The 17,389-nt window shown below is 42.8% G+C and overlaps 1 protein-coding gene across 4 annotated transcripts in view; it reads right to left on the reverse strand.

The window, feature by feature from the left end:
* Positions 1–17,389, reverse strand: part of LOC115144716 (transcription factor SOX-6-like) — a 258,270-nt gene that overhangs the window by 45,118 nt on the left and 195,763 nt on the right. For all 4 annotated transcript variants that reach the window (XM_065002988.1, XM_065002987.1, XM_065002985.1 and 1 more), the window contains exon 9: positions 9,343–9,422. In XM_065002988.1, the coding sequence (XP_064859060.1) occupies positions 9,343–9,422 (80 nt within the window). The remainder of the gene's footprint in view (positions 1–9,342; positions 9,423–17,389) is intronic.

Here is a 17,389-nt window from a genome sequence, read left to right on the forward strand (position 1 = left end):
CCATCTATTTTGTGAAGTGCACCAGTCGCTCCAGCAGCAAAGTACCCCCACAACATGATGCTGCCACCTCCGTGCTTCACGGTTGGGATGGTGTACTTTGGCCTGCAAGCCTCCCCCTTTTTCCTCCCCCTTTTCCAAACATGTTCATTATGGCCAAACAGTCCTATTTTTGTTTCATCAGACCAGAGGACATTTCTCCAAAAAGTACAATCTTTGTCTCCATGTGCAGTTGCAAACCGTAGTCTGGCTTTTTTATGGCGGTTTTGGAGCAGTGGCTTCTTCCTTGCTGAGCGGCCTTTCAGGTTATGTCGATATCAGACTCGTTTTACTCTGGACATAAATACTTTTGTACCTGTTTCCTCCAGCATCTTCACAAGGTCCTTTGCTGTTGTTCTGGGATTGATTTGCACTTTTCGCAACAAAGTACATTCATCTCTAGGAGAAAGAACGTGTCTCCTTCCTAAGCGGTATGATGGCTGCATGGTCCCATGGTGTTTATACTTGGGTACGATCATTTGGAAATTGCTCCCAAGGATGAACCAGACTTGTGGAGGTCTACAGTTTTTTTCTGAAGTCTTAGCTGATTTCTTTTGATTTTCCCATGATGTCAAGCAAAGATGCACTGAGTTTGAAGGTTGGCCTTGAAATACATCCACAGGTACACCTCCAATTGACTCAAATGATACCATTTAGCCTATCAGAAGCTTCTGAAGCCATGACATAATTTTCTGGAATTTTGAAAGCTGTTTAAAGGCACAGTCAACTTACTGTATGTAAAATTCTGACCCACTGGAATTGTGATACAATGAATTATAAGTGAAATAATCTGTCTGTAAACAATTGTTTAAAAAATTACTTGTGTCATGCACAAAGTAGAAGTCCTAACCGACTTGCCAAAACTATAGTTTGTTAACAAAACATTTGTGGAGTGGTTGAAAAACGAGTTTTAATGACTCCAACCTAAGTGTATGTTAACGTCCGACTTCAACTGTACATAGCATAGGAATGCCCTCTAATAGATTCACAGTCTCATTGAGGACACGCCCATCACTAGTCCTCAAGTTGTGCCTATGCTCTAATCTCTTCAATGGGTCAGATGTCTGCTCCTTAATGTCTGCCCCAAAACATTTTCATTTGATTCTCCTATTAAACTCGGAAGTCACACAAATGTCATGCAATGAATGAAATCACACAGGGCAAAACAAATTTGCAAACCCCTATATTTAGCAAAGTGGTGGAAAACCCTTGATTCTCCGTATATCAGTGTTGCGTCAATACCTCACCTTTAGAGCTATGAAACAGAAATAGCTCATTGAGCCGGAGAGGAAAAGAGTGAGCGACGTCTTGTGATGACAACAAGAATGTCTGCTAAGTAACTGTATTGCACTCTCATTAATGGGACACAAAGGGGGTAATTCTTCAATTGAACTGAACTGCAGATGCCAGGCACCGGCCATAAGGACTGGAAACAATTGACCGATGAAGTCCCAAATGTCATTCTATTCTCTTTATAGTGCACTAGTTTTGATGTGAGCCGGTGCCATTGAAACACAGCCCCTGGCTCCTAAAACATTCTGCCGCTTGTTGTGCTGGTCATGAATGATCCAATACACTTAGTCAATATATTGTATTCTAGTTTCCCTCCTATGCCTATACTGTAAGTGCAACATATTGTTGAGGTAAAATAAATTAAAGGTGTAGAATGCAAGAGATTTGGAGATCAAGCTATCCTGTCTTCCATCTTTAGAGTGTTATAAATAGATGCATCATTTTATAGGATTTGGTATTCCCCTCCCTCTCACCCTCCTAACCAGATACATTCTCCTCTCTCCATTACCATCCCTCTCCTCTCCATTACTATCCTGTCCATTACTCTCCTCTCCATTACTCTCTCTCTCCTCTCCATTACTATCCTCTCCATTACTCTCCTCTCCATTACTCTCTCTCTCCTCTCCATTACTATCGCTCTCCTATTACTATCTCTCTATCCTCTCCATTACTATCGCTCTCCTATTACTATCTCTCTATCCTCTCCATTACTATCGCTCTCCTATTACTATCTCTCTATCCTCTCCATTACTATCGCTCTCCTATTACTATCTCTCTATCCTCTCCATTACTATTGCTCTCCTATTACTATCTCTCTATCCTCTCCATTACTATCGCTCTCCTATTACTATCTCTCTATCCTCTCCATTACTATCGCTCTCCTATTACTATCTCTCTATCCTCTCCATTACTATCGCTCTCCTATTACTATCTCTATCCTCTCCATTACTATTGCTCTCCTATTACTATCTCTCTATCCTCTCCATTACTATCGCTCTCCTATTACTATCTCTCTATCCTCTCCATTACTATTGCTCTCCTATTACTATCTCTCTGTCCTCTCCATTACTATCGCTCTCCTATTACTATCTCTCTATCCTCTCCATTACTATCGCTCTCCTATTACTATCTCTCTATCCTCTCCATTACTATCGCTCTCCTATTACTATCTCTCTATCCTCTCCATTACTATCGCTCAATAGCTCTACTCTCCATTACGCTCTCCTCTCCATTTCTATCTCTCTAATCTCCCTTACTATATCTCTCTTGAGCAGATCAACATGAAGAACAGCGTCGCCGCCTTGGTGCCGGATCTGCTTGCACTTTCATCGCTGGGACTGCCTGTGTCTAAGCACAGCTGTGCTGACTCCAACTACACTGACTCCAACTACACTGACTCCAACTACACTGACTCCAACAGCTGCTTTGTCGTCGAGCTCGGCTCCTTTCCCTCTCTCTGGCTCTGATTGGCCTCTGCCTGCTGTGGGAGGTCTGGACCTATTGTCGGGAGCTGTAGGCGTACACTATCCTGTTTCTCGTGGGCCCGTGAAATGTTCCACAAATTTTGTGAGGGTTAGGAATGGGCAAATTTGTCCATTCCATTCTTCGCCCGTTGTATTGGGTAGTTCAATGGTGAGAAATGTCACAGTCCCTGGAGCAAAAACCTTGTGCTATCCAGGAGCACGATTACAGGAAATCACTAAGCTGCTCCCAAACATTATAAACCTGCATCAGGACATGAACAAGCTGCTACCAAACATTATAAACCTGCATCAGGACATGAACAAGCTGCTACCAAACATTATAAACCTGCATCAGGACATGAACAAGCTGCTCCCAAACATTATAAACCTGCATCAGGACATGAACAAGCTGCTACCAAACATTATAAACCTGCATCAGGACATGAACAAGCTGCTCCCAAACATTATAAACCTGCATCAGGACATGAACAAGCTGCTACCAAACATTATAAACCTGCATCAGGACATCAATAAGCTGCTCCCAAACATTATAAACCTGCATCAGGACATGAACAAGCTGCTCCCAAACATTATAAACCTGCATCAGGACATCAATAAGCAGCTCCCAAACATTATAAACCTGCATCAGGACATCAATAAGCTGCTCCCAAACATTATAAACCTGTATCAGGACATCACTAAGCTGCTCCCAAACATTATAAACCTGCATCAGGACATCAATAAGCTGCTACCAAACATTATAAACCTGCATCAGGACATGAACAAGTTGCTCCCAAACATTATAAACCTGCATCAGGACATCAATAAGCTGCTACCAAACATTATAAACCTGCATCAGGACATGAACAAGCTGCTACCAAACATTGTAAACCTGCATCAGGACATCAATAAGCTGCTACCAAACATTTTAAACCAGCATCACGAAATTGAGTCTATCATAGTTCATGTGTGATTCAATAACATTACGAAGGGCAGCTCAGAACAGCTGAAGATGGATTTTAAAGAGCTGATTGGGTCTCTACACCAACAAACGTCCCATAATATCTGCCCCCCTGCCCTCCCTACATCGTGGTATTGAATGTTTCAGCAGACTTTTATCCCTCCATAACTGGCTTTGTGACTATTGCAGCTCTGTGGGTGTAACATTTATTGACCATTTTGATACCTTCTGCAAACAACAATCATTTTAAAAGGAGGATGGGATCCACCCAAAACATCTGGGTTCCTGGATCCTTTCACAGCATTATAAGGAGGATGGGATCCACCCAAAACATCTGGGTTCCTGGATCCTTTCACAGCATTATAAGGAGGATGGGATCCACCCAAAACATCTGGGTTCCTGGATCCTTTCACAGCATTATAAGGAGGATGGGATCCACCCAAAACATCTGGGTTCCTGGATCCTTTCACAGCACTATAAGGAGGATGGGATCCACCCTATAAGGAGGAAACATCTGGGTTCCTGGATCCTTTCACAGCATTATAAGGAGGATGGGATCCACCCAAAACATCTGGGTTCCTGGATCCTTTCACAGCATTATAAGGAGGATGGGATCCACCCAAATCATCTGGGTTCCTGGATCCTTTCACAGCATTATAAGGAGGATGGGATCCACCCAAAACATCTGGGTTCCTGGATCCTTTCACAGCATTATAAGGAGGATGGGATCCACCCAAATCATCTGGGTTCCTGGATCCTTTCACAGCATTATAAGGAGGATGGGATCCACCCAAAACATCTGGGTTCCTGGATCCTTTCACAGCATTATAAGGAGGATGGGATCCACCCAAATCATCTGGGTTCCTGGATCCTTTCACAGCATTATAAGGAGGATGGGATCCACCCAAAACATCTGGGTTCCTGGATCCTTTCACAGCATTATAAGGAGGATGGGATCCACCCAAATCATCTGGGTTCCTGGATCCTTTCACAGCATTATAAGGAGGATGGGATCCACCCAAAACATCTGGGTTCCTGGATCCTTTCACAGCATTATAAGGAGGATGGGATCCACCCAAAACATCTGGGTTCCTGGATCCTTTCACAGCATTATAAGGGGGATGGGATCCACCCAAAACATCTGGGTTCCTGGATCCTTTCACAGCATTATAAAGGTATGTTGAGACAATGACTTATCAATGACCCAAAGCCCAGCTCAGTTAATATCTACCATTGTGATGAGTTGTCATAATGCTTCAGCAAATGTACATTATCCCAGGTGCGTTGGAAGACACAATGTAAGTAACCTAATTTATGTTCCTCTAACTGCCTTGAAAGACTGCTGATCCTACAGCTATTATGTGCAGTAATCATGTGCCTGTGAACCAGAGTTATACTGTTAGCACTGAGTCGTGTGCCCTAATAGGAAGTCCAAGGTGTGTAGCTCACCCTGCACTGACATAAATAACATGAGCATGTCTTGTTGCTGTTGCTGTTGATATTCAGAACCACATTCCCGTAAAGCTTAGACAGGATCTCATGTTAAATACTGTTGAAGTAATATGGCTACATCTGCCTCACCTAAAGCCCATTCTGGTGGGAAGCAGCTATAGACCACCAAGTGCTAACAGTTGGTATCTGGATCATGTGTGAAATGCTTGATAATGTATGTGAAATATCAACAGAGGTATATTTTCTGGGGGATTTAAGTAGTGACTGGTTTCATCAAGCTGCCCACTCAATAAAAAAATGAAAACTGTAACCAGTGCCTGCAACCTGGTTCAGTCGACCTACCAGGGTAGTTACAAACAGCACAGCAATGAAATCATCAACATGTATTGACCACATCTTTAATAATGCTGCAGAAATGTGCTTTAAAGCTGTATCCAAAACCATTGGCTGTAGTGATCACAATATAGTAGCACTATCTAGGAAAACCAAAGTTCCTAAGGCTGGGCATAATATTGTGTATTAGGCCCATGGCAAGGGAGAACTGGAGCACTACCAGACCATGTCTGTCAGTCTCTAAAACAGTTTGATGTTGCTGGGACTGAAGCACTACCAGATCCTGTCTGTCAGTCTCTAAAACAGTTTGATGTTGCTGGGACTGAAGCACTACCGGATCCTGTCTGTCAGTCTCTAAAACAGTTTGATGTTGCTGGGACTGAAGCACTACCGGATCCTGTCTGTCAGTCTCTAAAACAGTTTGATGTTGCTGGGACTGAAGCACTACCGAATCCTGTCTGTCAGTCTCTAAAACAGTTTGATGTTGCTGGGACTGAAGCACTACCAGATCCTGTCTGTCAGTCTCTAAAACAGTTTGATGTTGCTGGGACTGAAGCACTACCAGATCCTGTCTGTCAGTCTCTAAAACAGTTTGATGTTGCTGGGACTGAAGGACTACCGGATCCTGTCTGTCAGTCTCTAAAACAGTTTGATGTTGCTGGGACTGAAGCACTACCAGATCCTGTCTGTCAGTCTCTAAGACAGTTTGATGTTGCTGGGACTGAAGCACTACCGGATCCTGTCTGTCAGTCTCTAAAACAGTTTGATGTTGCTGGGACTGAAGCACTACCGGATCCTGTCTGTCAGTCTCTAAAACAGTTTGATGTTGCTGGGACTGAAGCACTACCAGATCCTGTCTGTCAGTCTCTAAGACAGTTTGATGTTGCTGGGACTGAAGCACTACCGGATCCTGTCTGTCAGTCTCTAAAACAGTTTGATGTTGCTGGGACTGATGCACTACCAGATCCTGTCTGTCAGTCTCTAAAACAGTTTGATGTTGCTGGGACTGATGCACTACCAGATCCTGTCTGTCAGTCTCTAAAACAGTTTGATGTTGCTGGGACTGAAGCACTACCAGATCCTGTCTGTCAGTCTCTAAAACAGTTTGATGTTGCTGGGACTGATGCACTACCAGATCCTGTCTGTCAGTCTCTAAAACAGTTTGATGTTGCTGGAAAAAATCCAGGAACCCCTGCATTTAGGATGAATCCCGTCTCTTTTTAAAAAGTGCTGGTTGCTCCCACAGCATTTCAAAGAGGCATTTCTGTCGTTGCAAAGTTTCTTCAGGTATTTCATTTAGGGCAAAGAGTCGACTGAAACATTCCAAACCCCTTCGGTTGCATGGGAGAGGCCAGAGATAATTACTATCTTCCTTGTGCTAGTGAGGGTCTGTTAAAAAATGTTGTAGTCCTCCCTCAGATCTCCTAAAAACGAAGGTCGTTAAAACCTAAGTGAGTGACGATGGTGTCCATATTGGAGTAGTTGGCTAGAACCGTGGGCAACAGAGAGTTGACGTCATGGACATGGGCTCCTGGGTGACAGTAGACCTTAGTTGTTCCACAGACCATAGGCAGGCCAAGATCTCGAGCTGCCCACAATGATGATGGTAGTGATAGGGAAACGACCTGCTGAACTGTGGTGGCCGTGAGGGAGGGTGGCCGCGGGTGTTGGTATACACCCAGGATCCGTGCTGACTCCCGGGGCTGGTAGGTCCATCTCAAGCGGGGCAAAGCTGTTTGATAGCTGGGTCAGATCTTCTCGGATAGATGGGAGGCCAAACTGCCTCCCCGACCTCCTACGCCTTGCGAGTGTCCAGTCTCCCATGGGCCGCGGAGCTGAGCTTAACATCTGTCTGTTGGATTGGGACAGATCAATGCCGCCCTACTCATCAACAACTTTGCTGTTGAGATTGGGTTTGCCTGGGTTACAGCAAGGTCGGTGTACTTAGAAAGCAGGTTTTCCTTCTCTCGCATTCGAGCTAACAGACGGAGGATCTCTTCCCTAAGATGCTTGATGGTGGTGCATTTAGGGCAGACAAATGCCTGTCCATTTTCCAGATCCACCTTATCTTCATCTTGTGTAAAAATCATCTCACGTCTGAAGCATTTGTGGGGTGTCTCACCGTGTGTCTCGCCGTGTGTCTCACTCTGACTCGTCTACAGTACATATGAAGCAGAGCCTGACCTGAGAGAGGGAGAACTTCTAAAGCACTACAGCGTACACCCAATGGCCACACACAGACGAGATTATTAATAATACTGCATAAGGCCAGGATACCATGATGCTCATTGAGACGTAGACATATATCATGCCACTACTTTTCTATATGATTGCGTTATTTTTGTCAAGACAAACTGAAGACTGTGTACTGTAGCACTATAACCCATATGGCCACACACAGACCACAGGGCTTAATAACAGTGCCACTTCTCCACATACATTACCACTATACGCTTAAGCTTTAGATGAGGTTAGACGTATGTCATTCTACTGAACTCTTATGTCATGTTTGTCATTACAAACTAAGAAAATGATTTTGTATCATTTTTCCAGCTTTCCTAACCTTCTCTTTCCTTCAATGACGCTTACCCTATCTGTCTATAAATCTCAACCACTCCCCTTCACTTTGTTTTTGTTCTAAACAAGCGGTATAATGAGCATCTTCCTCTTTCATTCAGGTTTTCCTTCTCTCCATCTCTGAGATGTTTAAATATGAATGATTACACATGTCACGATGCATTCATCCTCTTCGTTCTACCTCACAAATGAACACGCACACACAACACCACTGTGAGGTACAGATGCTTTGATCATTTCAAAGGCACACGTGGAGATATTCTGTCTGACTGAACAGCAGGTTCCGTTTCCCAACTACACAGTGCTTTGTTAGGTCAATAACATTTAATGAGAGCTTTGCTAGGGGAAGCCATATTACAGCCTGAATAACCTGAGGCAAAGCTGTTATGTTTAACAGCTGACTGCAACGACACCAGAAATAATGATTGACGCCGGAAAGTGATAGTTTACCTACGAATATAACAATTTGAGACTTTCTGTTATTTTCCAATATGCTGTAGAGGAGGGGTGGACGACAATGTTGTAAAATTGGGGTACGCCCTTTGGGGTAGAGGCATTTTTTTCTTTCTTTTTTTAAGCCATGTTCAATGATAACTATTATCTATAGGTGCCATTCGCTTAACCATAGGTGTCAAGCACCAATAAAAATATGATACATTGCCTTGGCCAGGTGTTGTGCTGGTGGGTTGGAATACCAAAGAGATTTATCATATTGGCCTTTGTTTGACTCAGTCAACATATTTCAGATAAGGGAAGTGGTGGGTTCAATATCTAGGGTATAGAGTCTATAGGCTTGGTAAACATGGGAGTCTATAGGGGGCTTGGTTAGTTAGCATTGTTGCTAATGCTGGGCTAGTATTTTGAGGTTAGGCTGTTTAACAACTCTCATGCAGGACTTAGTGGACTAGCATGTTTCTGATAATACGTTTGTCTTATTGGGATCTACCCTCAAGACGAAATTTCCTCTGGAAAAACAATAAAAAACTAAACTGGTTCCAAATTTGGTGCAGATTCTTAGTAGGCCTAAATCTGGTACTGTAAATGCTTGTTAGCATGTCAGTACCTTTCCTTTGTGGAGCAGCACAGGGTGAAGTGGCCTCTAGACGCTGATCTTGGGTCAGTTTTGCATTTCCAATTCTAATGGTTTAGGTAAGGATTGGGGTAGGGAAGCTTATCCTAGATGTGTAGCTAAGTGAAATGTTTCCTTGAAGAAGCACATGGGCTTACCTGTAGTTGTAGCGGGCTCAGTCCTGACGCGGCTGCAGCTGCCATTGTGGATGGAATGAACTGCATGGGGTAGTTATCACCTATCAGGAGAGAGACAACAAAACATACAATGAACTGCATGGGGTAGTTATCACCTATCAGGAGAGAGACAACAAAACATACAATGAACTGCATGGGGTAGTTATCACCTATCAGGAGAGAGACAACAAAACATACAATGAACTTCATGGGGTAGTTATAACCTATCAGGAGAGAGACAACAAAACATACAATGAACTGCATGGGGTATAGTTAACACCTATCAGGAGAGACAACAAAACATGCAATGAACTGCATGGGGTAGTTATCACCTATCAGGAGAGAGACAACAAAACATACAATGAACTGCATGGGGTAGTTATAACCTATCAGGAGAGAGACAACAAAACATACAATGAACTGCATGGGGTAGTTATCACCTATCAGGAGGAGAGAGACATGGGGTATAGTTAACACCTATCAGGAGGAGAGAGACATGGGGTATAGTTAACACCTATCAGGAGGAGAGAGACATGGGGTATAGTTAACACCTATCAGGAGGAGAGAGACATGGGGTATAGTTAACACCTATCAGGAGGAGAGAGACATGGGGTATAGTTAACACCTATCAGGAGGAGAGAGACATGGGGTATAGTTAACACCTATCAGGAGGAGAGAGACATGGGGTATAGTTAACACCTATCAGGAGGAGAGAGACATGGGGTATAGTTAACACCTATCAGGAGAGAGAGAGACATGGGGTAGAGTTAACACCTATCAGGAGGAGAGAGACATGGGGTATAGTTATCACCTATCAGGAGGAGAGAGACATGGGGTATAGTTAACACCTATCAGGAGGAGAGAGACATGGGGTATAGTTAACACCTATCAGGAGGAGAGAGACATGGGGTAGAGTTAACACCTATCAGGAGGAGAGAGACATGGGGTAGAGTTAACACCTATCAGGAGGAGAGAGACATGGGGTATAGTTAACACCTATCAGGAGGAGAGAGACATGGGGTATAGTTAACACCTATCAGGAGGAGAGAGACATGGGGTATAGTTAACACCTATCAGGAGGAGAGAGACATGGGGTATAGTTAACACCTATCAGGAGGAGAGAGACATGGGGTATAGTTATCACCTATCAGGAGAGAGAGAGACATGGGGTAGAGTTAACTCCTATCAGGAGGAGAGAGACATGGGGTATAGTTATCACCTATCAGGAGGAGAGAGACATGGGGTATAGTTAACACCTATCAGGAGGAGAGAGACATGGGGTATAGTTAACACCTATCAGGAGGAGAGAGACATGGGGTATAGTTAACACCTATCAGGAGGAGAGAGACATGGGGTATAGTTAACACCTATCAGGAGGAGAGAGACATGGGGTAGAGTTAACACCTATCAGGAGGAGAGAGACATGGGGTAGAGTTAACACCTATCAGGAGGAGAGAGACATGGGGTATAGTTAACACCTATCAGGAGGAGAGAGACATGGGGTAGAGTTAACACCTATCAGGAGGAGAGAGACATGGGGTATAGTTAACACCTATCAGGAGGAGAGAGACATGGGGTATAGTTAACACCTATCAGGAGGAGAGAGACATGGGGTAGAGTTAACACCTATCAGGAGGAGAGAGACATGGGGTATAGTTAACACCTATCAGGAGGAGAGAGACATGGGGTATAGTTAACACCTATCAGGAGGAGAGAGACATGGGGTATAGTTAACACCTATCAGGAGGAGAGAGACATGGGGTATAGTTAACACCTATCAGGAGGAGAGAGACATGGGGTATAGTTAACACCTATCAGGAGGAGAGAGACATGGGGTATAGTTAACACCTATCAGGAGGAGAGAGACATGGGGTATAGTTAACACCTATCAGGAGGAGAGAGACACAAAAAAAAATGCATAGCCCAGGCTGAGATGAGGGAGTTTACCACGCCAAGAGTAAACCTGCCCCCCTCCCCTCCAGATACTTGTTTGCTCACTCTTGCTCTTTCTGTCTCACTCTCGCCCGGTTCTAGTCTCTCTGTCTGTTTATCACTCTCTGGTTCCAGTCTCTCTGACTGTTTATCACTCTCTGGTTCTAGTCTCTCTGTCTGTTTATCACTCTCTGGTTCCAGTCTCTCTGTCTGTTTATCACTCTCTGGTTCCAGTCTCTCTGTCTGTTTATCACTCTCTGGTTCCAGTCTCTCTGTCTGTGTATCACTCTCTGGTTCCAGTCTCTCTGTCTGTTTATCACTCTCTGGTTCCAGTCTCTCTGTCTGTTTATCACTCTCTGGTTCCAGTCTCTCTGACTATTTATCACTCTCTGGTTCCAGTCTCTCTGTCTGTTTATCACTCTCTGGTTCCAGTCTCTCTGTCTGTTTATCACTCTCTGGTTCTAGTCTCTCTGACTATTTACCACTCTCTGGTTCCAGTCTCTCTGTCTGTTTATCACTCTCTGGTTCCAGTCTCTCTGTCTGTTTATCACTCTATGGTTCTAGTCTCTCTGTCTGTTTATCACTCTCTGGTTCCAGTCTCTCTGTCTGTTTATCACTCTCTGGTTCCAGTCTCTCTGTCTGTTTATCACTCTCTGGTTCCAGTCTCTCTGTCTGTTTATCACTCTCTGGTTCTAGTCTCTCTGTCAGTTTATCACTCTCTGGTTCCAGTCTCTCTGTCTGTTTATCACTCTCTGGTTCCAGTCTCTCTGTCTGTTTATCACTCTCTGGTTCTAGTCTCTCTGTCTGTTTATCACTCTCTGGTTCTAGTCTCTCTGTCTGTTTATCACTCTCTGGTTCTAGTCTCTCTGTCTGTTTATCACTCTCTGGTTCTAGTCTCTCTGTCTGTTTATCACTCTCTGGTTCCAGTCTCTCTGTCTGTTTATCACTCTCTGGTTCCAGTCTCTCTGTCTGTTTATCACTCTCTGGTTCCAGTCTCTCTGTCTGTTTATCACTCTCTGGTTCTAGTCTCTCTGTCTGTTTATCACTCTCTAGTTCTAGTCTCTCTGTCTGTTTATCACTCTCTGGTTCCAGTCTCTCTGTCTGTTTATCACTCTCTGGTTCTAGTCTCTCTGTCTATTTATCACTCTCTGGTTCTAGTCTCTCTGTCTGTTTATCACTCTCTTGTTCCAGTCTCTCTGTCTGTTTATCACTCTCTGGTTCCAGTCTCTCTGTCTGTTTATCACTCTCTGGTTCCAGTCTCTCTGTCTGTTTATCACTCTCTGGTTCCAGTCTCTCTGTCTGTTTATCACTCTCTGGTTCTCTCGCTCTGTCCCTCACACTCTCTAACTCTGTTTTTCTCACCCACAAGTTATGGTAGATGTATTCCTCATGTCTATTTCCTCCATACAAAAACCCACAGCCTACTAGCCTCTCGACGAACCCGCCCAGGCCTATAATGAATTGTGGCGTGAGCGTTTGTCAAAGGTTACTAATGTGTTATGTCTGTACTCATGGATCCCAGTAGAGTCCATGCACCTCTGCTCTCTCCGAGCAGTACGACTTCTAACTTCTAACAGTAAGATTCCTGATTGTGATGCACTCATGAATCCAGCAGGCTTTTAACAATCTAGCACCAGAATGTTCTGCAGAAACCCCACTGTTTGTCCTAAAAGGCTTTCCATGTCCGCCTCAATGTGAAAATAAAAATACTGTAAACAAACCAAAAAAAGTTATAAGCATTTCCACAGCCATACTCCTTGGAGGGATAACTTTGTTACTCTATTTTATTTATTTATTTTTTTAGAGTAAAATTTGTTTTTTGAAAAAAATTAAGATAGGACTGGTGCACTACTTTTGACCAGAACCCTATTCCTTACATAGGGCTCTGGTCAAAAGTAGTGCCCTATGTAGGGAATAGTGCTCTGTTCAAAAGTAGTGCACTATGGGTAAATAATGTAATGTGGGAAAGGAGGAGAAAAGATAGAGCAGGTGGTGATTATAGTTCCTGCCTAGAAAGGGAGTATGTGTGTGTCTGTGTGTGTCTGTGCATAACGTTTGTGTACATACAGTACATGCATAAGTATGTACATATATGCAAAAGTGTGTGCGTGTGTGCGTGTGTGTGTGTGTGTGTGTGTGTGTGTGTGTGTGTGTGTGTGTGTGTGTGTGTGTGTGTGTGTGTGAAAGAGTGAAATTCCATGTTGCATATGTGCTGTGTAACTGAAATGCTTTCAGAACTTCATAAACAACAACATTCCACTGTTAGTTTGTTCTATTGTTCCTTAAATGACTAACCAGGAAGTTAACAATTCTTGGTTGAAACTATGTCACAATGTTGCAAATAAACTAACAATGATTCACAAACAAACTCATTCTACAACACATTATGTGTTTGTGAATCATGAATCGTTCATTTACAACATTTTGACAGCAGTATATATGAAACCTCCAACATTCTCAAATTGACACACTTCATAACGTAGAGCAGAATGATCCAATTGGACGCAGTCTATCACAGTGCCATCCATTTTGTCACCAAAGCCCCAAATATTACCCACCACTGCGACCTGTACTCTCTCGTTGGTTGGCCCTCGCTTCATAGTCGTCACCAAACCCACTGGCTCCAGGTCATCTACAAGTCTCTGCTAGCTATAGCCCCACCTTATCTCAGCTCACTGGTCACCATAGCAGCACCCACCCGTAGCACGCGCTCCAGCAGGTATATCTCACTGGTCACCCCCCAAAGCCAATTCCTCCTTTGGTCGTCTTTCCTTCCAGTTCTCTGCTGCCAATGACTGGAACGAACTGCAAAAATCTCTGAAGCTGGAGACCCATATCTCCCTCACTAACTTTAAGCACCAGCTGTCAGAGCAGCTCACAGATCACTGCACCTGTACATAGCCCATCTGTAAACAGCCCATCTATCTACCTACCTCATCCCCATAATGTATTTATTTATTTATCCTGCTCCTTTGCACCCCAGCATCTCTACTTGCACATTCATCTTCTGCACATCTACCATTCCAGTGTTTAATTGCTATATTGTAATTACTTCGCCACCATGGCCTATTTATTGCCTTTACCTCCCTTATCTTACCTCATTTGCACTCACTGTATATAGACTTTTTGTTTTCTTTTGTTCTACTGTATTATTGACTGTATGTTTGTTTATTCCATGTGTAACTCTGTGTTGTTGTATGTGTCGAATTGCTATGCTTTATCTTGGCCAGGTCACAGTTGTAAATGAGAACTTGTTCTCAACTAGCTTACCTGGTTAAATAAAGTTGAAATAAAAATGTACAAAATTAAAACTCTTACCTCATTTGCACACCCTGTATATAGATGTTTCTTTTTTCTACTGTATTATTGACTGTATGTTTGTTAATTCCATGTGTAACTCTATGAGAACTTGTTCTCAACTAGCCTACCTGGTTAAATAAAGGTTCAATCTTTTTTTTAAATGACCACAACACTGATTTGTCCTAAAATATGAAAGACTCCCTATTCCCTATTGTAGTGCACTACTTTTGACCACATTTGCCTTTTAGGGTACCAACACAGTGACCAAGCAGTTTGTTCCTTTTATGTGGCAAGAAAATGTACCTATAAAAAGGTGTTGTGTGTTGTTTAACACTGTAGGGTGTAAAGCCTTATTTGCATATTTCCCAGAGCGCCTTTCAAGTGAATTTTAGAGTTACCAGTACTACCCATGACTGCTGCATTAAATGAGTTTCAGTCCTGTAGCCGTCACCAACTAATGGCCTAGGTGAATATTTTATCATAGACAAACTCTTTATGACAATACATTACATATATCATAAGGCCATACTTTGGCAGCCTAGTTAAATCCCAACAGAGAAGTCTAAAACTCATGGTTTGCAGGCCACATTGGACAAGTCACATCATGCTGGTTTGCAGAGTGATATGCAATTCCTGTTGGAATCCAGTCAGAGTGGAGATACATTTCAAATGTGAACTTTTAATCACCTGCAACCTGCATTTAGAACGACTGCCAAGGTAGGGACACTAGATGAATGAGACTACCGAAACTATTGAAACTGGAACAACCATCTTAGTAACGGGTGCAATAATTCTAACTACTAACAGGGTTCGTTTAGAAAAATGTATGTATGTTATTTATCTTTGTGTACCATAAGCCCAATCAATCAATTTCCATGCAAAAACATACATTGAAACAAACAATTCAAAGAATTGCAATAGAGCATGCTGGGAAATATGATAAAGATTGTTTTTGAGAGTGTGACGATTGTACCTTTTATATTCAAAAATTGGCAAAGGAATTGACCATTATGCTAGATTATCCACACATATACCCTAAATATATCGAACAGTACCATGTGAGGACATGGTTAACATACACTTAGGTTGTAGTCATTAAAACTCATTTTTCAACCCCTCCACAAATTTCTTGTAAACAAACTATAGTTTTGGCAAGTCGGTTAGGACATCTACTTTGTGCATGACACAAGTCATTTTTACTGACAGAATATTTCACTTATAATTCACTGTATCACAATTCCAGTGGGTCAGAAGTTTACAGTACATACGCTAAGTGAACTGTGCCTTTAAACAGCTTGGAAAATGCCAGAAAATTATGTCATGGCTTTAGAAGCTTCTGATAGGCTAATTGACATAATTTCAGTCAATTGGAGGTGTACCTGTGGATGTATTTCAAGGCCTACCTTCAAACTCAGCGCCTCTTTCCTTGACATCATGGGAAAATCAAAAGAAATCAGCCAAGACTTCAGAAAAAAAACTGTAGACCTCCACAAGTCTGGTTCATCCTTGGGAGCAATTTCCAAATGCCCGAAGGTACCACGTTCATCTGTACAAACAATAGTACGCAAGTATAAGCACCATGGGACCCTTCAGGAAGGAGACTGTCTCCTAGAGATGAATGTACTTTTGTGCGAAAAGTGCAAATCAATCCCAGAACAACAGCAAAGGACCTTGTGAAGATGCTGGAGGAAACCGGTACAAAAGTATCTATATCCACAGTAAAACAAGTCCTGTATTGACATAACCTGAAAGGCTGTTCAGCAAGGAAGAAGCCACTGCTCCAAAACCGCCATAAAAAAAAGCCAGACTATGGTTTGCAACTGCACATGGGGGCAAAGATTGTACTTTTTGGAGAAATGTCCTCTGGTCTGATGAAACAAAAATAGAACTGTTTGGTCATAATGACCATTGTTATGTTTGGAGGAAAAAGGGGAACGCTTGCAAGGCGAAGAACACCATCCCAACCGTGAAGCACGGGAAGGCAGCATCATGTTGTGGAGTTGCTTTGCTGCAGGAGGGACTGGTGCACTTCACAAAATAGATGGCATTATGAGGACGGAAAATGATGTGGATATATTGAAGCAACATCTCAAGACATCAGCCTGGTCGCAAATGGGTCTTCCAAATGGACAATGATCCCAAGCATACTTCCAAAGTTGTTGAAAAATGGCTTAAGGACAACAAAGTCAAGGTATTGGAGTGGTCATCACAAAGCCTTGACCTCAATCCTATGGAAAATTTGTGGGCAGAACTGAAAAAGCGTGTGCGAGCAAGGAGGCCTACAGACCTGACTCAGTTACACCAGCTCTGTCAGGAGGAATGGATGAACATTTACCCAACTTATTGTGGGAAGCTTGTGGAAAGCTACCCAAAACGTTTGACCCAAGTTAAACAATTTAAAGGCAATGCTACCAAATACTAATTGAGTGTATGTAAACTTCTGACCAACTGGGAATGTGATGAAAGAAATAAAAGCTGAAATAAATCATTCTCTCTACTATTATTCTGACATTTCACATTCTTAAGATAAAGTGGTGATCCTAACTGACCTAAAACAGGGAATTTTTACTAGGATTAAATGTCAGGAATTGTGAGAAACTGAGTTAAAAATTATATAGCTAACCTGTATGTAAACTTCTGACTTCAACTGTATGTACCTCTGAAGGTATTTTATGTGCATTTTTGAACCCCTGGGAACAATATTGTACACTAACCGTACCCTTTCTTTCTGCGCATGTACGGGCCCTGGTCAAAAGTAGTGCACTATAAAGGGATTTGTGTGCCATTTGGTTCACAT

The sequence above is a fragment of the Oncorhynchus nerka genome, linkage group LG17 (assembly GCF_034236695.1).
Source record: "Oncorhynchus nerka isolate Pitt River linkage group LG17, Oner_Uvic_2.0, whole genome shotgun sequence".
In the NCBI taxonomy this organism is placed as follows: Eukaryota; Metazoa; Chordata; class Actinopteri; order Salmoniformes; family Salmonidae; genus Oncorhynchus; species Oncorhynchus nerka.